This window comes from Scomber scombrus, chromosome 8 (assembly GCF_963691925.1).
Source record: "Scomber scombrus chromosome 8, fScoSco1.1, whole genome shotgun sequence".
Taxonomy (NCBI): domain Eukaryota; kingdom Metazoa; phylum Chordata; class Actinopteri; order Scombriformes; family Scombridae; genus Scomber; species Scomber scombrus.
Window position 1 is genome coordinate 32,927,488 of NC_084977.1, and position 26,071 is coordinate 32,953,558.

Below are 26,071 nucleotides of genomic sequence, written 5' to 3' on the forward strand. Positions count from 1 at the left end.
AAATGAAGACTAGTACACAGACTCAGTCCTTTAATCAATGACAGTTTAGTGCATTTTGTCAGCTTTGGAGCTCCATAAATTAGTTGTCCTCCTCATGCATTGGTACACTAACCCTGATGTGTAACACTGCTGGAATTCCCTTAAAGCAATGACACTTAAATTGCCCAACTTTTAACCCTCTAAAACTGAAACTACTGCCTGTGTGACGTACAGAGGATCATCATCTCACAGCAGTAACGACACATCATGAGTCTGCTGACAGTCTAACGCTCTGCTGGTGACACCTAGAGGCTGCAGGTGGAATTACACCTTATATAAAGATCAATCATACTGCTGATTCAGCCGGATACTCTGAGGCTCAGAGCTTTGCTTTAACCCTCCTGTTGTCCTCGAGTTAAGGGAGGAAGGGAGGAAGGGAGGGAGAAGGAAGGACGGAAGGGAGGGAGCAAGGAAGGGAGGAAGAAAGAAAGAAGGACGGAGGAAATAAGGAAGGAAAGAAGGAAGGAAAGGAAGGGAGGAAGGAAAGGACAGAGGAAATAAGGAAGGAAGGTATGAGGGAGGGAGGGAGAAAGGAAAAGAGGAAGGGAGGGAGAAGGAAGGAAGGAAAGGAGGAAGAAGGAAGGAAAGGAGGGAGGGAGGGAGGAAGGAAGGAATGGAGGGAGGGAGGGAGGGAGAAGGAAGGAAAGGAGGAGGAAGGAAGGAAAGAAGGGAAGGAAGGAAGGGAAGGCAGGAAGGGTGGAGGAAATAAGGAAGAAAGGAAGGTAGGAGGGAGGGAGGAAAGAAGGGAGGAGGGAGGGAGGGAGGGAGGGAGGGAGAAAGGAAAATAGGAAGGAAGGAAGGAAGAAAAGAAAGACAGAGGAAAGAAGGAAGGGAGGAGGGAAAGGAAGGAACAAGAAAGGAAGGAGGGATGGAGGAAGGAAAGAAAGAGAGAAGGAGGGAGGAAGCAACAAGGAAGGAAGGAAGGAAAGGAGCAAAGAAGGAACAGTCAAAACAGTCGGGGTCAATTTGACCTGGGAGGACGACACGAAGGATGAGGCTCATCTTACTGTGAATATTTAAAGCAGTTCTTGGACAATGTTTATGGTTAACTCTCCGTCTGAAGGAACAGCTTGTTTAATATTAGGCTCCATTGTTTGTTGGATGTTTCATTTAAAGTTTAAGCTCACGTCCTCGAGGAGTAAAACTATCGGCATGGAAAGACAGGAGACCCCTCAGTAAAGCTGCCTAATCCCTGTTGTTCCTCCCTCACTCATTAGACCTTTATTGTGACTTTAATCTGCGGTGCAGGATTAGCAGCGAGACACCTGTGGTTGCGTGCCGTTGCGGGGATTCAGTCCTGTGCGCTCTCACGCTCGCTTCATTGGATTAATCAGCGGGGTGCTCTGTGGGTTTGTTATAAATAGCAGAGGTGTGCTGTGCTGATGATGATGATGGAGAGAGTTTTTGTAGGTCAGCCTTAAAGTTTCTGTCTCCATGTGTTTCCCTTTGCAGTTTTTAACCAATATATCAGGACGAATTCAGGTCTTTTTCAATTTGGACCTCATAGTTTAGTTGTTTTGTTTATCATTTCTATCAAAAATATCAACAAGTACTCACCAAGTAAACAGCTGACATCTGGGGACACAAATAAGATCAGAGTTGTAATGAACCAAAATCAAAATGATCCTTTAAAGGAAAGTTCTCACTACCTGCAGAGACAAAGACAAAGATATAAAAGTCATATGAACAGCTAAAATTAACATAACATAAAGTTCAAGGCTAGACTTTGCACATGGTTATTTTAAAGACTATAAACAGGGGGAAAGAATTAGCCAATAATTAAGACGCTGTTGCTTATTTGTTTAATCTGCACAGAAATCAAAAATGTTTAGAAACTGCATGGAAGCACAAGGCAATGTCTGAGTGCCTTAAACCTGCATTCTTTCTCATGGCCAGCAGGGGGCGACTCTCGATTCGCTAGTTTCAAGTCTTCTTCAATACAGCATGATGTTCATTTTGTAAATTATGGTTCCAGTTTGAGTAAAATATGTAATTAATCATAGTTAAGTTTTAGGGCGTGGAAAATGTGTTATTGATACGTCGTTACCATGGTAACAACGTTGGTGAAGCACATTATGTATCGTAATCAGGTTAGAGTCACTTTGCTTGTATTCATAGACATACTTGGCTAAAACATTCTGATTCTGATCTTGGACACACGATTGATTGATTGATTGACACATGTACAGTAACTGAACAAACTAAAGGATGGACGTATACGTATATTAACATAATATTTATTTCAAATACAAATTCACATGAGTCTCACAAAGTTCAAAAACACACATTTCATATAAAAAGTAACACAGGTTGTTAATGTACATGATGCAGTTTGATGAAAAACATGCTTTGGTAATAGTTTAAAATACTGAAGCTAGTCCGGCGACAGTGTGCGTTGGCAGAAAAAAACCAATAGAGGATCAAGTCAGATTTAAGGCAGGTCTACGTGTTCATGTTCAACTCTGTACAACACAAGACAATCAAATCCTAAAATACACTTTAACACTCCTGTTGTCCTCGAGTCAAGGAAGGAAGCGAGGAAGATGAAGGAAGGAAGGAAGGAAGGATGGGAGGTAGGAAGAAGGAAGGAAAGGAGGAAGAAGGAAGGAAAGGAGGAAGGAAGGGAGGAAGAAAAAAGGAAAGGAGGAAAGAAGGGAGGAAGAAGGAAGGAAAGGAGGGAGGAATGAAGGAAGGAAGGAAGGGAGGGAGGAAGGAAGGAGGGAGGGAGGAAGGGAGGACAGAAGGAAGGGAGGAAAGAGAGAGGAAGGAACGAAAGAGAGAAGGAGGGAGGAACAGTCAAAACAGATGGGCTCAATTTGACCCGGGAGGACGACACAAAGGTTAACACACAGAAAAAATTGAAGCGGCACTTCACCAAAGAAAAAAAAAGAATGATGATCTGATTTGTTGTTAGTGAGGTTAAAGAACCAGACGATCTCTCTTTCCTACAACTCCTGAAGACTTTTAATTCATCCTGACTGTTGTCATTCAATCATTCACAGATTGATTTCCTACATATAAAGATACAACTGGTGCAAGTTAAGAACTCCAACATCAGTAAACAATGTAAACAACTTGAGGTAATAATAACGTACTTATGTAGTAATTAAGTAGATAACTGGCTAAAACAGGAGAAATCACCAGTTTATCTCCCTATAATTATTAAAACCCAGGGCTTCATGAACAGACTATAACGACTTCTTGGAGGTACTTGAGATAACTTAATAAATCTTGGGGGGAAACATCAACTCAATTAACGTTAGTAAAGTGGACGAAGCAATGGCACCTGCTGGGCTTTATAGTTTTCAGACTGATGATGTCGTCCTGTTCATGTTAGCAGTTTGTCCAAGAAGCCAAAGAAACAAACAAAACAACAAAACCAACAAACTTTAGGATAAATGTTTTTTACCTGATAGGAACGATCAGTTTTAGAGAAGTAACTGAATCTATGTTGAGTATTTAGTCGACCCTGTTGAGGCGTGAGATGAACTAAAACTCAAACTAGCATCTGTTCACGTTAGCTGCAACTGGTAAGATTCCCATAATCCCTACAGCACTTTGTTTACTTATCAACAGTCAAAGTAAAAACAACAACAAAAGAAAAATAATGCACATTGACTTCAAATGAAGCCGGTGAGAACGCATGCCAGCATGCTGTCAGATACAAACAAAGACAGAAGAAGACGGTTGAGTCCGCTTGATGAAGAGCACTTGGATTTGTTCAACACTTTAACCCGTTCGACTCCTGTGAGCAGCGGCCAATCAAATACAACGTTCGGTTAAAGTAGAAACACCTGAGAGAGACAGAACTGTAGTGAACATAAGACAGAGACGTGGCTCAGAACAAACAGCAGCACAAAGACATTTGTCCCTTTGGTAACGCCAGAAAATGAATACTAGATGTAATGTATTAAGATGTTCTAAGGATGCAAACACATAAGCTTTGTTTTTTAGTTTTCATTGCAATAAAACTTTCTCTCAGTCAGACATTAAAGCAGATTCGTTCTGGTCTGAGTAAAAATGATCTCTGGATCAGGATGTGTTGAAGGTCCAGAAGGGCTGTCACTTAATATGTTGGTATTAATTTGAACAGATCACCTCATCCTGAACTATTCTGTCCAATTTTTCAGTTTCTTTTCAACCTCACTGAGTTCTTCTCACAAGCCAATAAAAAGCCAAAAGTAGCAGCAACGGGAAAACTTCCATCCCCAAAAAACTGCATTAAGAAATAAATAGTGTCTGTTCCTTTCAGCACTTTTCCCCCCAAACATCACAAGGGTGCTTATTAATACTAGGTGTAACCTGCAAAGGCTCATGGGCCAGATGTCGTTAACTGCAGGTTAATACCAGGTGTAAAATAGATCGATAACAGTTTAGTGGCAGAACATTTAGGCTCTTTTTACACCTGGTATTGACACAGGATTTGTGTCTTGATAATGACGTCCAACCTGTGGGCCTTTGCCATCACACATGGTATTAAAGCTTGGGAGGACATCGACTGTAATGCCGTGGATGGCCTTTCATTTTCTAAGAGGGAAGACTTCTAGCTGCTGCTGCTATTTGTAGTTTTTGCAGGCTCGCTTTAGTTGGCAGGAAGAGGCGACGCGAGGTGACCTTTCAACTTAGTGGATGGATTGTTTTCTTATGAATGTGGTCACACTGTACAGATCATTTACACCTGATAACCTCCAGATGTGGTCTGACTGATCTGATCACAAGTAGGGCTGGGTATCATTTAAAAAATACCAGTACCAATCCAAGTAGCCTTAAAGTGATACTGATACCAACTGAGCATGTGCTTGTATCCAGTGTAACAGGCGTGTAGTGTAGACACACTTTAGAGCGTTTAGGTGGCATCTTGGCTGCTGAACTGCTAAGCACACTAACTCAAATTCACCACGACTTCACCACCACAGACGGGTTGTAGCTGCTGTGGCAGTGGGCCAATCACATGACGCATTAAATCCAAGAACGCTTGCGTTGATTGGCTGTGAACAAGTCCATACAAATAGTCATATTTTCAGCTCTGGATGCAAAAAGGATCGATTGCAGGTAACGTTTGACGGGAGACGTTTTAATAGTACTTGGTATCGATTTATTTCGGTTGATACCTTTAAGGTATTGAGTACTGATACCCAGCCCTAATCACAATGCCTTCTCAGTGCATTTACAGCTATATTCAAACTGTACTACTCTGTGACAGCCCAAGTTCAGTCAGACCAATGAACAGCTCATTTTTTGACTTGAGTACCGAAACCAAAACAATTCAACGCTTTCCGTTCTTGAAGCACATCTCATACCGGCTGTGTTGCAGAGTGTAGCATCAGAAGAAGCAGTGAAGCAGCCAGGATGAGAGGGATCACTGTACGGACCCGGTTCAGCTGATACCAAAATAATATCGACTTTTGACATCCAGCCCTAGCAACCGCCATGGTAACCCTGATAAGCCCAGCTATCAGGGTTAATTTTAACCAAGAAAACAAAGGATCAGTACGAGAGAGACGTCAACTGAAATAAGTCATGAACTGGTGTAAGTCGAGGCTTTCTGTATGTCGAACCAGATGATGAACCTGCAGCTGCTCCCAGGATGAGGTCATTAACCCATAATCCTCTGGTGCAAGTCAGGCTCATGTTCAGCAGCAAACAGAGACACTTCTCCAGTTTGTTGTTTGATATCAGCGACGTTCTCAGTAATGCAGCTCCAAGATGAAGCTCAGATCCAGTTTTGGCCAAATGAATCCAGAGTCGTTGAGAAGTTTTTCTGCTCCGTCGCCACAGAGTCCGGCTCTTCTTAACGCTCCTCCTCAGATGGCACAACGAGATACGACCGCAGACTCTCAGGATTCACGCGTCAAACCGTCGATCACACCTGACAGATGTTGTAGTAAACGGTGTGAGCGTGCTGCCCCTCGCCCATCGAGTCGCCCATCTCCTCGAACATGCAGTCTTTGTGCGTGTGGATCTCCGTCATCGGCACGTTGACGCTGTGGGAGTTGTTGGGAACATGTGGAGTCTGCGTGCCGTAAGATGGGACGCTCTGAAGAAGACACAAAGAGACATGAAGACACGCTGTTAGCTTACACTGACATCAATGTAACGTGTTTAAAGATCTGGAATTACATTTTTATTTCATTCACCAAAAGTTGTTCTTCCCCATCTGTCCTCCAGCTGTTTCTGAAGCTATTTACATCATTAATGAGCACCTGCTCTCATTGGCTGGAGGTGCAGCTCCCACCTTTACCCCAGCCAAGCTTTTATTGTAAATGTATTCATGATTGTCGTTACATTGATTGAATTACTGTCTGTCTGTATTATTTGCTTTTATGTTAATTTTTAAATAATTTTTTATTAAAGTGATGAATGACCAGGCGGGGAGTTCCGGTCCTCTGAAATGAGGCCAACGCAGAAGTAAATTAAAACTGCATTCTATCAAAAGGCCACCAGGGGGCGACCGTTTTGATGTAAAAAGGACTTCCGTCTCTATACAAGTCAATGGAGAATTCACCAACTTCTCACTTGATTTCTAACCTCAGTAAACGTTTTCAAAATGTGTTTATGGTCTCAATCGCTAGTTTAAAGCCTTCTTCAATGCAGTATGATGTTCATTTGGGACATTTTGGCCTCCCTGATTTTATATGTGACGATAAAGCAGGGTATGCATTAGGGCGTGGCTACGTGGTGATTGACAGGTTGATTGGTTCACAGGTTCAGGAGGGCGCCTCATGCTCCTCCTGATGCCCATATAAGTAGAATCCCTGTTTTTATTTTTCCCAGCATGCACCTGAAATTTTCAAGATGGCGCTGCTCAGATCCGAAACTATTGGCCTCCGAGCAGCAGTCCACAAACCAATGGGTGACGTCACGGATGTTTCGTCCATTTCTTATATACAGTCTATGGGAATGACACATTACAAATAACATTTCAACATATTTGTCATTCCTTCTATACATTTAAATTACATACATTTGATCGGTTTAAATTGCCTCATTTGAACCTTATTTTCACCTTCAAGTCAAACCAACGCTAATTTTGACCTTTATTTTAGCAGGAACTCCTCACTGAGATTAAAAATCTGTTTTGCAAGAGAGTCCACAGACAGAGAAACATTATGGAGTATGGAGTCTCATCAGATTGTGAAACTGAAAGGAGGTCACTGTCTCTATTCAGACTGACTTTTCTGACCAGCAACAGGGCGGTGTAAAGGGGGCGGAGCTTCACAAGGACTCAGATTGAAGCTAAGAGTTAAAAGCTCTAATCTGTTGTGGTTGTTGGTCCAATCTGAACGCACTCTGCTGTAATCTAATCTACTAATTAACACGTGTAATGAAAGGTGGATGTTCCCCATCAGAGGAGGTATATCTGGTTATATTAGTTATATTTTATTTAAAAAGTTTCCCTTATGGAAGCTAATTTCTGCCAAAAACAGGGAAAAAAAGATCAAAATTATTAATGACAAATCTAAAAAGTACTGATTATTTAATATAATTATGTTAAAATTATGAGGCACAATAACTCAATTTAATAATAATAATACGGCAACATTTTAAATGTTTAAGTTATCATTTAGACAAAGTGTAATAGTTATCGTCTTTTGGCAAAATGTGCAATTTTTTTTAGCTAATTTGTTTTTTGCAGGCCTGAAAAAAAAATGCTAATGCTAATTACAGTTAGTCAAAATTAAGTGCTTTCACTTTTTAAAAGTTTTTCAGAGGCTGAGAGCTGAAACAAAGAGTTCTCTTAAAAACACAAGAGAAGATAAATAGAAGTGAAAATTATGACGGGTAAAAAAAAACTATTACAAAATAAAGAGAAAAAGTAGTAATACTGATAGTAAAACTTAAAGTCAAAACAGTGAGGTAGTAGGTCAAAATGTTTACCTGATATCATGATCATACTAAATGTGAATTAAATTAAGAAATAAAAGTTAATAAAGTATGATATGTCACATTTGTCATATAGCCATAATTTTGGCTAAATCTAAATTTCAACTTTATTTTATTTTTAATTTTTAAATCAACTTTCTTTAGTTTTATTGTGGCAGACACAGACTTCCATCTGTTTCCATCCTCTCTAACATCTGTCCATCATCCAGTCTGTCAGACACCTCTGACTTCTTTCAGCTCAGTTTAAATGAGATCAGATTAGTTTTTTACCTTTCCTGTTGCATTGAGCGGGAAATCTTTCCGACAGAGATGAGCGATGATTCCCGCCGCCAGAGCGTCTCCCAGGACGTTGATCATGGTCCGAAACCTGTCGCTGTGGAGACAGACGGGACCAACAAAGTCTTTTATTTTAGATCCTTTTTTTCTCCTGTAGTGTGAACCGTTGGGATGTTTGGCTACGACGGATTATTAGGGCCAAGCAAGAAAGAAAAGAAAAGAAAAGAAAAAGTCCAGCAAAAGAAAAAAGACAGGCTTGACCACAGTAGCAGGATCAAACCAAGTTAGTAGAGCGACTGACAGTGTGAAGGTGATTTTCTGAAGTGGTGCAACTGTATTTCATTCTCTTTTCTTTTTTTTCTTGTGCTGGACTTTTTCTTTTCTTTTTTTTTTTTTGCGTAGCCCTAATACTCCGTCGTAGTTTGTCAGCAGTGGAATATGAGTAAATACTTAAGAATGGTGATCAAGTGCAATTTTGAGATACACACATATAACCCTAAAAAGTATTTTCATTATCTTTCATTTGTGGCTTATTTTCTCAATTCATTGATTGTTTTTTTGGTCTGTAAAAGAGTTTCAGAGTTTCCCAAAGCCCAACAAGACATCCTCAAATGTCTCAAAGATATTGAGTTTATTGTCATAGAGGACAAAAGAAACCAGAAAATATTCACTTTTAAGAAGCTGAATCAGAGAGTTTCATCAATCATCAAAACGATTGATTAATAATTAATTAATTAATTAATAATAATAATTAATTAACTTTATGCATAACTTACAGGATCCAGTCAATCGCCACAATGAGCGTGATGTCATCCGGTGGCAGACCCACTGATGTCAGTACGATCACCATGGTAACCAGGCCGGCCTGAGGGATGCCAGCCGCACCGATGCTGGCGGCCGTAGCGGTGATGCTGCCGGACACACAAACACAAGATCATCAATGCTGACTCCTGTTTGTTGTTACCTATTGATTTATTTATAGATTACAGACATAAAAAAGGGATACTGTGTTAAAATTAAAACATTTATAGGGAGGATGAGTGGGAGGAGCTTCTTCTGTTGGATTTTTAACACCACTAATGTTGCGTGATGTTCCCGTGGCTTCTTCTCCATAGAAACAGTAGCCGAGGATCATGGGTATTGTAGTATGAAGTGTTAATACAGTAAACTGGTGTCAGAATATGAACCTGTAGGATTGTCCTGAGGAGAGTCCTGAGTGTCTGTGTTCAGTCACATCGAGGAGATCGACTGAAGAAAACGATTTAAAAACGAGGGAGAAAAAAGTTCACGACTCAATTTCCAACACGATGCCCAGAAGACCAAATACAAAGATGTTCAACATTAAAACTAAACAATAAATAAAAACAAATAACGCATAAATAAAAGAAGAACCATGTGATGTAGTATAGATAGTTTCTAATCAGGCTGCAGAATACTTTGGTTAGTGTGTTCTGTGGTGATCTACTAAGAATAACTTCACTAATATCAACAGGAGCAGACAGCAGGATTTAAATGAGGGTTTTGTGTCTTAATGGAGAGTTTGGACGAGCATAAATGTGATCTGATAGAATTAGAGGTTCTAGTGGAAGAGGTTAACAAACATATTGAGTTACAGCAGAAACAACTCTGTATGGGAGAGTATTAGTGACAATGGTAGAGCTCACTTTCTGAAAATAGATAAAAGTTTAGAACGAATGAGGCGTGACTGAGGTCTGTACAGGTCTGTAAAACATCACATTTAGGCTCAATGAGGAAAATAATCCATCTTTTATGTTGTCATGGCAACAAAGAGGAAAAGCAAAGGGTTGAATCGACTAAATCTACTGTAGATTTAGTAAATTATAATCTAATCATATTTAGTCGACTAAAACTAGACTTTAACTAAAACAATGTAGTCTAAACTAAATCAAAATGAACCCTGGTATCTACATGTGTGAAAGAGGCTTTAGTTTACCTGATGGTGACCAACTGGCCGAAGTCCAGCTCATAGTCGTTGACCTGGGCGATAAAGATGGCCGCCACGGCTTCATACAACGCCGTGCCATCCATGTTGATGGTGGCGCCTACGGGAAGGACGAAGCGAGCGATCTGCCGGTCCACGTGACAGTTCTCCAACAAACACTTCATGGTGATGGGCAGCGTGGCCGAGCTGAGGAGAGAAAGTATATACAGTACTGTGCTAAAGCCACCACCATCATACAAACAGAAAATACAGGATATATGGTCATTATAGCATTGCTAAAACAACTAATCTAATGGTGCCTCAGACTTGTCCGCGAGGACTGTGTGTTTATCTGTAAATAGTTCCTATGGGGTTACTATGGGGTTACTATGGGGTCACTATGGGGTTACAATGGGGTTACTATGAGGGTTACTATGGGGTTACTACTGGGTTACTCTGGGGTTACTATAGGGTTACTATGGGGTTACAATGGGGTTACTATGAGGGTTACTATGGGGTTACTACTGGGTTACTCTGGGGTTACTATGGGGTTATTATGGGGTTACTATGGGGTTACTACTGGGTTACTCTGGGGTTACTATGGGGTTACTATGGGGTTACTCTGGGGTTACTACGGGTTACTACTGGGTTACTATGGGGTTACTACTGGGTTACTCTGGGGTTACTATGGGGTTATTACTGGGTTACTATGGGGTTACTATGGGGTTACTACTGGGTTACTATGGGGTTATTCTGGGGTTACTATGGGTTACTATGGGGATACTATGGGGTTATTACTGGGTTACTATGGGGTTGCTATGGGGTTACTACTGTCTTTATCTGTAAATAGCAGGAAAATCTGTGAAATTCAGTTAAAAATCTGACATTTCCACATCATGTTTATCAGCTGACACACCTCAAAGTCCCTCATCACTTTGCTTATAGTCTGCAGATAAACAGTACTGTGCTAAAGTCTTATAGGCCACCATTAGATTAGTTGGGACCAGACTCACCTGGAGGAGGTTGCCAGGGCGATGACCATGGCCTGCAGCAGCCCGCGGATGTAAGTGAAGGGGTTCTTCCTTGTGAGGATGAAGTAGAAGAGCGGGAGGAGGATGAGTCCGTGCACGAAGAGGCCAGCGAGCACAGTGATGCCGTACCAGCCTAGCTTCTTCCCCAGCGTGCTCGGGTCCTGCATGTCCAGGATCTTCCCCGCAACAAGGAAGATGATCCCGAACGGAAAGTACCTGAGAGGATACGAGACAGAGGAGGTCAGTTCAGGAGCTGCAGGGAGAAGGAAGGAGGAGGTGGATGGTTCTGTCATTTTACTTAGCAGCGTCCAGGTCATACCAATTGATCACTTATATTACTAGAAATGATTGTTAGATACAGCTGGTAAGTACTGTACTACAAAATGTGATACTGAAAAGCAGCAGTTAGAAAAGTCCTAAATGCTCCACTATGTTCTGCAGCTAGTCTACAGATAACTGTGTCTGTAGCAGGTAGAGTACAGTGGATTATTACAGCTTTTTCTCTGAAACAACGCCATGAGAGCTGAGAGTGAACCAGAACAGTAAAGTTGCAGCCGGACAGTTAAACAATGAGCTGAAACTCACTATAAAGCTCCGTAAGTGAGTGAGTTTCAGCTCACTGACAGTGATGACATGTTATAGAAATATATGTTATAGATAGCAGTGAAGGACTCAGTTTAACTATCAGAAATGTTCTATGAGAGCGCTGAGAGTGAACCAGAACAGTAAAATTGCAGCCGGACAGATAAACAATGAGACTCACTATAAAGCTCCGTAAAGAGGAGCTGCAGAGTCTCTGATAATTCTCTGTAGGTTCAAACACATGCAGACTGTGCAGGAAAAGAAATGTAGATAACAGACACTTGAAAGTCAGCCGCTGCAGGTTTAGATGTAACACAGCTCTAACCCTCTGCGTCTGTATTCAGTCTGCAGCTCACTGCTGCTGCTCTGTTTAATCTGCTCAGGTGCTGCAGCTGTAAGACTCCTGCATGATGTCACAGCCAGCACGTTTTCAACACATGATCCTCTGATGGGTCACCAGGTCAGATCCATAAAGCCCTCCTCTGTGTGAGAGGATAAACACTCAGGAGTCAAACACTGAGTGAACACATTCACAGCCAGCAGAGGTAATATCACCTGAACACACAGGTAGAAGCTGACAGTTCATCTAAAGTCCATGTGGGTCACATATAAACCCAACTATACGCCTAAATCACTTTTACATCAAAGTCAGTCGTCAATCTGAAACAGTCACAAGAGATTCAACGAGTATTCTTTCAGCTTCTAAGATCTCTGTAATCAGTATAAATAATTTAATTTTACAGTTTAGTTAACTATGAAACATATCAGATCAGGCTTGAGGTCATTTATCAGATTTCAAGTCTGCATAGGGGAGAACAGGGTTGGTAGTCACACTTTTTACTTTCCTTTGAATTCCTCATAAACTGTATACTGAATAAATTCCCTTTTTGTAATGAAAGCCTAAAGTGTCAGGTAGGAATAGAGAGGTCTGACTCTCCTTCAGCTGATTCTGTTATACAGATATGAGCCGTCTAATATGTGACATCGTCCCCATCGTGTGATTGGTAGTAAGACACTATGGAGGTTGGTAGTAAGACACCATGGACGTTGGTAGTAAGACACTATGGAGGTTGGTTGTCTCTCTGTGATTGTAATGGGAAAAAATAAAACATGTAGACAGTCTTAAAAATCCTGCACCAAGAGAACATAAACAGGACAAATCATTCCTATAAGTGCATTTTTTGTCCTATAACAATATCATACAGTTTAACCTCTCTAACTGCTCTGAGCTTCACATCTGGAGGAGTCTGGCTCTTGTTTGTCTTCCTGACAACGTTCCTGGTCATTTTGCTATCTTAAAAGAAAGAAAGAACTAGATATATCACACTATATATGTATAAATACCAACATGTGACGAACATCCCCAACTGGGATTTTTTTCTACCAGCAAAGCTACCAATCACATGTTTTGCCGTAGCTAAGAATAAAACCTCCCTAACTATCGCTCTCTCTTCATACTTTTTAATGCTAATGATGTTTTATTATAAACTCATTGTGTAAAAGAAGAGAAACACTGAAGAGTTGGATATTTACATTTTCACATGACAAACAGTTTACTCCAGAAATCATCTCTGAAGTAACATCTCACCTAAATGCTGAAACTTTCAGTAGCAACACTTTTTAACAGCAGCGCCCTCTAGAGACCAAGATCTGATGAATGTAACAACCAACCCTGGTCTCCCCGACAACTCTTTACACATAGAAAACCTGGACACACATACTGATCTGCAGTTCACCTGTAAGGTCAAACTCAGGGAACAAACCAAACATCCTTTTTCTTCATGTTTGAGCCAATCAGACAAAACTTTCTGACACTGAAATCAGCAACGAGATATGAGCGAAACTAAAATGATAGATATGAGGACAGAAGGACGTGATAAGCTGCATGAACAGACGCAGAGTGCTCAGCTCACCACACGGCAGCGTTGATGATCTTCATGACGCACTCGTTGATGCACTGACAGACGTTGACCAGCGGCGCTCCTCGCTCTCCCATCCTGCCGAGCAGCAAACCTGCAAACAACCGTCTGCATCAACCATCTGAACACGTGAAGAAGAAGAGCTGCAGCAGTAATAATAATAATACTAATACAACCATCAGTCAGATATCAGCAGATAAAGTCTGAATGAAATCACAAATTAAAATACAAGATTGAGACTAAAACGTTTCTGCCTGTTTGTCCAGTACTAACTTTTTCAACTTCATTTTACTGACACCAAAGCTCAGTCGTCATGGATAATGGCTCAGTCATGAAAGCAGTGTTAGTGACGTCCATCTGAATATAGGAAGCTACTCATCAGAGTTGTTTCAAAAATAAAATAGATGCAGCTAAAATTTGAAGATTGGATAAAATAAAATGTCACATAGGACTGTAATACATTTTTCAGTTTTTGGACATTTTAAAGACAAAATGATTCATTGAGTGATTAATTGGCTGATTGATTATAAGTTGCAGCTCTAGTTTGACTCTTAATTGTGTTTTAAGAGTGTTGGTGGCGTGTTGGCAGCGTGCGGCTCACCCATGGTGGCGGAGAAGATGACGATGCCGAGGACGTTCATCTGCTGGCTGCTGCCTGGACTCGTCTTGTACAGGATCTCCGGCGCCGGCGTTAGCTCCAAGTACACCGTCCGACCTTTGGGGTCGCTGTCGTCGGGCATCACGTACACAAAGTTGGGCTGGATGGTTCTACTCGGGACTATGAGGATGGGAACCAGGTCCGTTTTATACTGAAGGAACACAAAGAGAACATTTAGACAGATTCAATAAGGCTGGGTGACATGGACAAAATCCAGTATCACGATATTTTTGACCAAATAACGATAATGTAGAGATGATTCTTGATGGTTTCACAAAATATTTGCACCATGATATTTGTGATAAATAATCATCAGTAATGTGGATATATGGACAAAGTGGGTAAAAAGTAAATAACAGAACAGCTAGAACTACATAATAAAAGAAGAATTACATAATTTTATAGTAATGCAGCCTTTAAAACCAGGAAAAGACAACTCTGATGACATATCAGATATCACGATATCCAAAATCTAAGACGATATCTAGTCTCGTATCACGATATCGATAATATCAATATATTGCCCAGCACTAAGACTGAGATCTGCAGTTCCAGTTTTGCACTAATTAGTAAAAGTCTTCCTGCAGCTGAGACCACGAACAGTGATCAACCAAACTGTGATATTATTTTATTTTAAATACATATTAATGTGTATAAGTTTGGTGTGAATGTGTCTCTGCTGTTCTCTCACCTGCTGAAATGTGGCCTCGATCAGATTAGAGGGAACCATGTTCCTGTGGAGGAAAAACAAACATTACATTATAATAGTCTGTTATAATATACAGTTGAAGGTTTTTTCTTCTTTAACCCTGTAAAGTCTGAACCATCAAATAATCACCAGAAAATTCAAATTCTTTTAAACTGGACCTTTATTTTATTGTTTATTGGACTTTCTGACAAGTCATTAAAAAAAATAATTAAATAACACTTTGCATATATGAGTTTAGTTTTGTACCATATTTTATACATCCATAGCATGTTTTTTAAACAAATAAAAATATATTGAATACAACATGTTTAAGCCCTTATAGTTCCTGCATAGAGCTCATATCAGCCACAACAGGAAATGCAATAAAATGACAGATAAATGAGCTTATTTACCTGCTGTATCTAATTTAATACACACATTATCAACAGGAATTTAACATAAAATAAGCTAGAAAATAGTTAGTAATTCACCATTGCATTGGTTTATCTGTGCACTACATCAGGTCAGGTTTTACACTGATGATGTGAAGGGTTAAAGACGATATCTCTGCTTCTGCTGCAGTGACTTTTATCCTTTTTAACCCTCCGGTTGTCCTTAAGTAAATTTTGAAGGAAGGTAAAACACAGGAAGCCGAGGTCAGAGTCTAGATCAGCTGACTTTCTGCAGGGGTCGAGGTCAACAGGATGATGGGCACGAGACCACGATCTGCCAACGTGCTGCAGCAGAGATCATTGCATCCCACCGACGCTGACTCAGTTAATCTGTCACTTATCCCTGCAGGATTACTAAAAATACACTGATCAGCCGCTGTGTAATTGGATTTCTGTTTGTGTGTTTGTGTGTCTTCTATGTTTTTGTGGATCTACGTGATTCTCAGCTGACTGACTGGATCTGTTTAACCCACCTGCTGCGTTTCTGTCAACAGAAGATCACTTTCATTACTAATTCACTTTAAAACATGTAAGTACAGTATAGTTTGAGGTACTAGTACTTTACTGTAGTACAGTTTGAGGTACTTGTATTTTACTGTAGTACAGTTAGAGGTACTTGTACTCTACTGTAGAACAGTTTGAGGTACTTGTATTTTACTGCAGTAGGATTTTTCATGCAGTACTTTTACTTGTAATGGAGTATTTCTACATCGCAGTATTGGTACTTTTACTGAGGTAAAGTACTTTTTCCATCATTGTACCTTTTATATCTTTTAACAGACGACACGCGGCAACACAAACTAACGAGTTTCATTTGAAGGCAGCACACTATGAAAACAACCAAACATTGCATCTTACAGAGTCTCAGGTTTGACTTGCTGACCTTTGACCCGTCTCACCTGATGAGGTCCAGCAGGGCGTCTGCGGAGGTCATGACGGGCCCGCCGCCCAGCCGGTTGCTCTCCATATCCGTCCCCGCACCGGGTTTGATGATGATGACAAGCACGATACCGACCACCACGGCGATGAAGGTGGTCCAGAGGTAGTAGGTGACGGTGAGGACGCCCATCCGACAGCAAGCCTTCGACTCCATCGACGACAAACCCGACATCAAACTGCACAAACAATACGAGTTCAGTTAAATTACACAGGTCGGTTAGGGTTTAGGTTAACTTTGTGTCATGATATCTGCTCAAAAACTAAAATCTATTGAACACATTTAACTTTTAGGTCAATCTTATAACTTGTATGAGGTATGTAATGCACAGACAGACCATCTGATTGTGTTATGGTTGCTATAGATACAGGTTGTTCTATGGTTGCTATAGATACAGGTTGTTCTATGGTTGCTATAGATACAGGTTGTTCTATGGTTGCTATAGATACAGATTGTTCTATTCTTGCTATAGATACAGGTTGTGTTACGGTTGCTATAGATACAGGTTGTGTTATGGTTGCTATAGATACAGGTTGTGTTATGGTTGCTATAGATACAGGTTGTGTTATGGTTGCTATAGATACAGGTTGTTCTATGGTTGCTATAGATACAGGTTGTGTTATGGTTGCTATAGATACAGGTTGTGTTATGGTTGCTATAGATACAGGTTGTTCTATGGTTGCTATAGATACAGGTTGTGTTATGGTTGCTATAGATACAGATTGTGTTATGGTTGCTATAGATACAGGTTGTGCAAGTGTATAAACGAAGAATAACACAAATCACTGCTGACATCAGAGATCCTGCTGGAGACATTTTTGAAGTTGAGTTTCATTTTTTCATCTTGTACACAACAGAATGAGTCTCTAACATGTTTTTAATAAAAAGAAAATCATAAAAAATCATATACTCAGAACACAGCTCTGCTATAAATTCTACTTTTATAAAGTTTATACATTTTCAGTTTTTGTAAACAAGGCAAAAGAGTGTTAATTCTACTTTATGTTTATTACTGAGGTCATAGTGGTAGTTTTGTAATATTATTTTGGTAGGTTTAGTTTTTGTGTCTTGTCTACTTACTGTTTTATTTTGGTGTGTTTTGTCTTGTCTACTTCCTCTACTTCCCCTAATGTGATTCACCCTGGGTTTATTTGTAAGTTTCTCGGGTGTTGGAAATAAAGCTAGTATTTCTTCAAAGACTGAGCCTGCAGTGTCTGCATTTGGGTCCTACCACCTCTGCATGTGACAGGTAGACAGGCAGACAGGTAGACAGGTAGAAAGGTAGACAGGTAGACAGTTAGACAGTTATACAGGTAGACAGTTAGACATGTAGACAGGTAGACAGGTAGACAGATAGAGAGGTAGACAGATAGACAGGTAGACAGTTAGAGAGGTAGACAGGTAGACAGTTAGACAGGTAGACAGACAGTTAGACAGGTAGACAGTTATACAGGTAGACAGTTATACAGGTAGACAGATAGACAGGTAGAGATGTAGACAGGTAGACAGATAGACAGGTAGACAGGTAGACAGTTAGACAGGTAGACAGGTAAACAGATAGACAGGTAGACAGTTATACAGGTAGACAGATAGACAGGTAGACAGGTAAACTGATAGACAGGTAGACAGTTAGAAAGGTAGACAGATAGACAGGTAGACAGGTAGACAGTTAGAAAGGTAGACAGTTATACAGGTAGACAGATAGACAGGTAGAGATGTAGACAGGTATACAGGTAGACGGTCAGTTAGACAGGTAGACAGGTAGAGATGTAGACAGGTAGACAGTTAGACAGGTAGACAGTTAGAAAGGTAGACAGATAGACAGGTAGACAGGTAGACAGTTAGAAAGGTAGACAGTTATACAGGTAGACAGATAGACAGGTAGAGATGTAGACAGGTATACAGGTAGACGGTCAGTTAGACAGGTAGACAGGTAGAGATGTAGACAGGTAGACAGATAGACAGGTAGACAGTTATAAAGGTAGACAGGTAGACAGGTAGAGGAGCAGCAGGCACCAGGTAGGAGAAGAGAGACGCCATTGTTCTTTGTTTACTTGCAAAATGTTAAAATAAACCAAAGAAACGTCACACTTGCTGGACAATGAACTGTTTTCTCCTGCATGAGATTCATTCCTGCCTGGCCTTTTGATTTTACTTCCTATTTTTTTGTATGTGCATGTTTTGTTTTTCTCAAGTTGAGGACAAATCCCCACTACACTAATCGTTATGTTGTGTACTCTTACACGTCATTTAGATAATCCTTAAAGGACAAACTTGTTCTGCTAGCAGGTCTGTACCTTTCAATCTGTTACACATCACTGTTTGAAGATAAATATGTTTTATGATGTGACAAAGCTGCAGTTATGGTTTGGTCCACAGTGTGTCCACTCAGTCATTTAAAGTAGCTGATCAGCTTCTATTGAGCTTCATCAATGTGAGTTAGTCATATCAAGTGATATCTGACACATTTACAGTCTTTTTAGCATCAGATTCCCTCTTAGTGTTTCCCTGTTGAGCTGTGGTGTAACCATAGTAACACAAAGACTTTGCTACTAAAAACACTGTAACGTTGAAACATAGAAGATGAAGATTTCCCTCATTCAGACACTGAAGCTTCATATTAGCTTCAGATCAACTTTTAAATCCATGTTTCCACAGAAGGAGGACTGTGGGTTTAGTCCTCCATCACTTCCATTGTAAACATGATGAAGGGATATTCTAATGGTCAGTATGAACAGGAGGAATCATTACAGTAAACATGATGAAGGGATCTTCTAATGGTCAGTATGAACAGGAGGAATCATTACAGTAAACATGATGAAGGGATCTTCTAATGGTCAGTATGAACAGGAGGAATCATTACAGTAAACATGATGAAGGGATCTTCTAATGGTCAGTATGAAGCTCTGTGTGACAGCTGAGACCTACCTGGATGTGATGAGAGGAAGGATGAGCATCTTCAGCATCCTCATCAGCAGCTCTCCAGGAAAGGAGAAGTAGATTTTGGCCTGCAGTCAAAAACAAGAGAGATGTTTTAGGACAATATTTCAAAATAAAAGCAGGGCTCATTGTTTGTTTAGCTTTTAGTAAAAGGTTTAATGCCGCTGTGTTCATGTGCAGTGAGATTAGATGTAACTTTTGGACTCATTCTGTAGTTTTTACAGTTATTAAACATATCACAGCTGATTCTTCTCTCTCTCTGAACACTCGTCTGTAACTGTTCATTCTCCAACATCCAGGTCAAAGAAGATCTGAGTGTTGAGACACTTAATAATCCATCGCTGATGATTTGATGTTTCTCTTCACTGATCTACTAACAAGTATTATAGTAGTATATATAAATATCTTATTCCTCTAAAACTATTAACAACACATCAGTGAGCCACACAGCTGCACAACCAGTATTTTTTTAAGAAGAACATTTCTCTGATTCTAGCTCCTGATTATTTTCTGCTTTCTTTAATCTTTGAGACATTTGATGATGTCATGTTAGACTTTGGGAAACAGGGATCGACATGTTTTTTTACCATTTTATTGACTAAATTAATCAATAAATCAAGAGAATAATGGTAAATTGCAGCTCTACTTTACATACTTGTAAACAGCATTTCGTATCGTGATGTATTTCCTGGTGATCAGGCAAAATGTAACATAACAAAACATAATGTGATGTAACGTTGGGAGGAATTATATTTTTTTTAAACTTTGTTTTTTATTGTTTTTTGCAAACACAACAGACAGAGTCATCTACTATAATGTGAGATGCTGGATATTGTGCATAATAAAAATAGGAATGAAATGGGCTAGTAGATACATTTTATTTCCGTTTTTGTATACTGTGGGTCACATTAGGAACAGTCCAGCTAAAAGAAATGCGTACAGGATGTTTTTACAGCTATAATATGTAACCTGACATCCAGTCATCTGACCAGCATCAACACTTTTAGACTAACAGCATCACTTTTAGTCACTGTAATTTGATTTTTTTTCCTTTAATTGTTTTATTACATGTTGCTTATTATTTCTTTGTTTTACAACGCTGCTACGACTTACTGACTTTACAAATGAATCTCAGGATAAACAAAGCACTCTGCTGCAGACCAGCTGTACAACCAATGAGATAAATTACTTCAATCAACAGTTAATTGAAGAGAAACCTGATAAATCCTCTCAGTTGTTAAGTTCAGTTAACTCGCTCCTTCTTCCTCACGATGACCGCAGCACGTGGCAGCAGGTCTGCAACCTTCATCCACTTAAATCTGACACCGGAAGACCTTTTAATGCCGGCAGCTACAGTAAGATATCTGCTTGACTCGCACTAACGTACACTAACATTAACAGTGTCTTACTATCACTGTACAGCATATATTCAGTACAAATGTATCTTATTCTATCTTATATTTTATTAAGTCTAGTAAAGTAGATTCACACTTAAGCTTAACATCTTGCCTTTTGTGTTAATAAAACTCTTGATCTATCTATCACTAAATCTATCCACTGTTATGTAAAGTAGAAAAGACTTTTAATATTTGATATAAATGAGAAAACCAATGCAGAACAAGTTGGTCTGAGTTATATTACGTTAGCCTGAGAGAGATCAATTCTTCTTAGAAAGTCACTTGACAGAAGAAGCTCTATTTATAACTCGCTCATAGTTAAATCATAAAGATCAACCTTGTTTCTTAGTAATGATATTTATATATGACCAACATGTTTTTCCAGTTAAAGCTGCACAGATTACCTCCACAGATTAAGGTTTTTCAAGTTCAAGACAAGGTTTTTTCTAAACACTGAGGTCAAGAGTCCAGACAGGAAACTGACACTGAAATACTCATGTAAGGTTCAAGTACCTTAACTACAGTCAAAGCTCCCACTGGTCATCAAATGTCTTATTTTGTCAGTCAAAACTCTTAAATATAGTCAGTTTACTAGTATATTAAACAGCAAATCCTCATATTGGAGAAGCTGGAACTACAGAATGATTGACACTTTTGACATTTCACTGATTGATTGATTGATTGACTAATCGACTAATCATTTCATCTCTAATACGATTCAGTTATTTCATGTAGATTGTAACAAAGAGTCTAACAGCTGTTTCAAAGGAATACATTATTTTGCTTAAATGTTTGTTGGCATAAAATAAGTCACATTTAAATATACTGAGGTTAGAAATACTGTAAAAAACTTATCAAATACCCTCCATTTATTGTCTAGGACAGTATAATAATAGTTATGCTACCATAGGCCTAGACTGCCAGGGGACTTCCCTCTCTCTATCCCTTAACATTCAAGTACCATTAATGGATGTTAACTTTACTCCTTCCACAGAGTTTTTCAGGTTTAGGCATTCGTGGGCTGTGGCTGCAGGGACCCATGTAGTCCAGTGTGACCCCCGGTTCTGCCTGAGGTTTCTTTCCATTAAAGGTTGGCTCATGGAGGATTGTCGGGTCTCTTTAAATTAAAGAGTACAGTCTACATCTGCAGTATGTGAAAAGTACCCTGAGATAACTTCTGTTGTGTCTTTTCTTACAGTCCAGTTTCTGTGGATTTTAGCTGAGCTGGGTATCGATTAAAAAACCACAATACTAATACAAATCCAAGTACCCATAAAGTAATACTGATACTAACTTCATGGGTACTTCATTAGATACCCATTCCACATTTAGTGCACTTGCTTTTATCCGGTGTAACAGGCGTGTAGAGTAATAGACATGTAGAGTAACGGGGGCGTAGAGTAACGGGCGCATAGTGTAATAGACGCGTAGAGTAACGTGCGCGTAGTGTAGACACACTTTAGAGCGATTAGGTGGCATCTTGGCTGCTGAACTGCTAAGCGCGCTAACTCAAATTCACCACGACTTCACCACCACAGACGGGTTGTAGCTGCTGTGGCAGTTTGCCAATCACATGTCACATTAAAACAAGAACGCTTGTGTTGATTGGCTGTGAGAAAGTCCATACAAATAGCCATATTTTCTAGCTCTGGGTGCAAAAAGTATCGTTTCCATACTACTTGGTATCCATTTATTTTGGTCATATCTTAAAAGTATCTAGTACTGATACCCAGGCCTCATTTTAGCCATGCAATATTTCATTTTGCACAGTCATTCATGTTCTCCTCAGGATGAATTCTATTAACTTTCATCACATACCTACAGAAGTAATGTTTCAGCTGTATTTTCTGTTTACCTCTAATTAGAAAATACCCTGCTGAACTAAGATGGTAAACGTTAACATGTTAGCATGCTGAGGTTTGCAGTGAGTAACTCTGATGCCCTGATTGTGAATAAAAAACCATCTGAGAGCCTGACAGCCACTTATTGAATGGAGGGATTAATGAGTGTGGATTTGGACGAGCTGCAGTCTCCTGCTAATTCTCCCTGACAGTTTTCTACAGGAACAGTTTGTACCTGCAGACAATTAATGAGTCAGTCATCTCCAATGTTGATACTGTAATGTATATTCTTTATAATGATGATGTGTAATGTGTTGGTTCTGCACCAAACAGCAAAGAGACGCAGTTATCTGTAGACTAGCTGCTGAACATAGTGGAGCATTTAGATATTTCCCTCAGGAGTTGGTAGAGAGTAAAACCAGAGCTAAAAGAGAGAGAATATTGGACTTATATTCAGTAACTGCTGGATGTGGAAATAAACAACTGTTTGCTAACATGTTCAACATATTAACTGACAGCTGATAATATGTCAGTGTTGTGTTCACTGCGGGTTTCTGATAGAAACGTGTGGAGAAAAAAACATTTACTGCAAGTTTAAAGGTAAAAACTATCAAAACAGGAGCTTGACTGGAAAGTTTACAAGAGACTAATGTTAAATTTGGTATAAATTATTTTAGCTTTGTTTAAACTCGCTTGCTAGCTTCCATTTCCAAGTTGAATACAAATGTAATGGTATCAAATGGAAGCAGAATGGTTTCATCTCCTTAAAAAATGTTGGATACAAATTAACGTACAAGTATCAACATTGAAGCTTAACAAGAAAATATCACAAATAAAAAAATTAGCTTGAATCAGCGCCAGTAGACGTGACATCCAAAAACAGTTTTATCTTCTTCAGGAAAATATGAAACATACAAACATCAACGGAGAGTTTAAACTAAAGTATCAACATGGGAACTGAGATCGGGAAGATTCTCGTGTTGAGGACTTGTTCACGTCATTTTACAACTCAGGAAGGTTCAATGTACGATTATTTAGCCGTACGAAGGTTTAAATGCAGCGACTACATTAGTAAATATCCATTATTAAGTGCTTATTATTAAGTATTATTACGTTGGAACTTTCCGTTTTCCTCATAATTGCAACTTGGAAGTTCACTTGAACAGTATTTATAAGTCGGCAACTCCGAACAGGATCTTCCTCTATTGGAATCAGCGCTAACTTTGGAAAACTAACATATTTCTACTTTCCAAGCGGAATAAAAACTTAAAGGATTTAAAGGAAAGCATCAGCACAGGACCGTGACAGAAAAAGTTCTTGAATCAATGCTAATGTCAGCGCGCTAGGTTAATTAGCCTCTGCTTTGGGAATGCTTGATGGGAAAGTTCCGCAAGTTAGCCGTAGCTAACATGATTGAGTCCAGAGGGAAAAATTCAAAGGGAATTATCATAACAGGAGCTTGAGAGAAAAATAATGAGAATGAAAAGTAACACCTGTTGGAGTCAGTGCTAACATTAGCAAGTTAGGCTGTGAAAGCTGGTTAGCCTAGCTTTTTAGCTTCCACTTCTAAGAGGAATACAAACTAAAAGGATTTAATGATTGAAGAATTTAACGTATTAAGAAGAAATTTAGGTAAAGTACCAACATGGGGACTTGGTAGAATTTAAAGGAAAATATCAAGAACTTGAGGTAAAGATGAACAAAAAAAGTTGCCCAACTTCTGTCTAAATCTGAGTGAGTGAGAATGCTTTATGGGAAATTTAAAGGAACAATCAATTGAAAATTTAAAGGGAACACTGTGGCTGGAATTTAAAGTGCCAGCAGGTGAGTCCAGACAGGAAGTTTAAAGCACAGTTGGGAGATCGGAGCATTACCGGAAGTTTAAAGAAAAATATCAACACTGAAGCTGAAATATTGTGTCCCAGCAGGTGAGTCGTACCTGTGTGGACAGCTGAGTTCCTCTCAGCATGAAGCCCAGCGTGCAGCCGGTGAGCACGGCCACAACCGACAGTGTCAGCAGCCCATTCCTCTTTAAGAAATCCGCTATACTCCGAATGATGACCACGTTCAATATCACCTGGGGGAAATTCTTGACTCGCTCCCACGTCGTCTTCTCTGTTTCTACCGGAGTGAACGAACTGTGCTCGGAGCGCGCCTCCTCGCCGCTCGGTAAAAGAAGCTCTTCCATGGCCTCCAAAATGTTTCTGGTCGTCTTACTCCGTGTTTGTCTGCGGCTGGCAGGGTGACAAACCTGAACAAACCAAAGACGAGCTAACCTTTTCTACTGAGGGATTAAATCATCACCGTCTGATCAGAGCTCCGTCTCCAGGCCGACTGCAGGCAGGCAAGCAGGGCAGACTTACAGCCGCTAAGAGGCTTAAAGAGGTGGAATAAAACCTCCACGCCTTTGTTTTGGCATCTGGTCCTGGTGCTGGACCTGCTCCTTATTGTCGTTTTACTAGTTTTTGGCATTACTGTCGAGGTCAAAAGGCCAAACATAGAGGTTAGACAATCCTCGAGGTTTGGACTCTGTTTGGTTTGTACTCAGTAAGGTTCAACTTTATGGGCTCAACTCTGCAGACAAGACTTGTAGTTATTTTGTGCATGTACATATACACATGAAACTCGTTGGAAGATTTGAATGTATGGAATCGGTTCCTTGATATGGAAGAAAGCAGTTTGACAAGATAGATATTTATGTGAGACAAACAAATGATTGTCTCTTGGTGAAAAGACGTAACTCTGGGTTTGATTAAGCTTTTTTAAAATAAACTGGGCTGCTCTAAATGCAAACCATAGTCCCCAACATTGAAGTAAATGTGGTAATCAATACTCTGAATTGAATCCGGCTAAATGATGTTCAGTGTGTTTTATTTTCCTCCTTTGGTCTTTATGATATTAAACCCGGTCTGGGTGAGATCTACATAAATGATACGTACAGAATATTAGGCTGAACATTTTATGAAAAACAACATTGTTTTCTAAAATACGCCTGATGTAGCCAAACACCACGTCTACTTTACAGGACTGTCTTAAAATGCAATATTGACTGTCACTGTTTTTCCCATATTAAGAGTTTGGTTAGAGTAACAGGCCTTTTATTAATTTTTTCCCCCTTTTTGGTCATTATTTAAATTGGGCTGTATGCAATATTTTTGACGAGAAAACCTATGAGGTTCTCATAGGTTCTTCTTGTCCTCCTTCCTTGGAAGAGAAGGGTGGGTTATTCAGCTGGTTGCAATCTGCAGCCTCACCACTAGATGCCACTAAATCCCACATATTGCATCTTTAAAGTGTCAAGATGATGGGGCCTTTATATGGAAGCCTGAAGACGACAAAAGTAAAAGATTATCAGACAGTGTAGAAAATATAACAGAATACATAAATAAATGATACACTGTGTTACTGGCTGCATTATTCATGTTAGTTATTAATGTAATTAATGTAAACTCTTATTGCATATTTACAGAGAACATGCTCCAATT

The 26,071-nt window shown here is 39.7% G+C and overlaps 1 protein-coding gene across 1 annotated transcript; it reads right to left on the bottom strand.

The window, feature by feature from the left end:
* Positions 1-5,902: 5,902 nt before the first annotated feature.
* LOC133985333 (excitatory amino acid transporter 5-like) lies at positions 5,903-24,774 on the bottom strand. The gene is made up of 11 exons (XM_062424944.1): positions 24,526-24,774; positions 19,337-19,416; positions 16,371-16,586; positions 15,023-15,065; positions 14,275-14,482; positions 13,668-13,767; positions 11,155-11,388; positions 10,154-10,348; positions 8,976-9,110; positions 8,194-8,296; positions 5,903-6,076 (listed from the first exon to the last, which is right to left on the bottom strand). The coding sequence occupies exons 1-11, from the start codon at positions 24,772-24,774 to the stop codon at positions 5,903-5,905; spliced, it is 1,737 nt and encodes a 578-aa protein (XP_062280928.1).
* Positions 24,775-26,071: the final 1,297 nt, after the last annotated feature.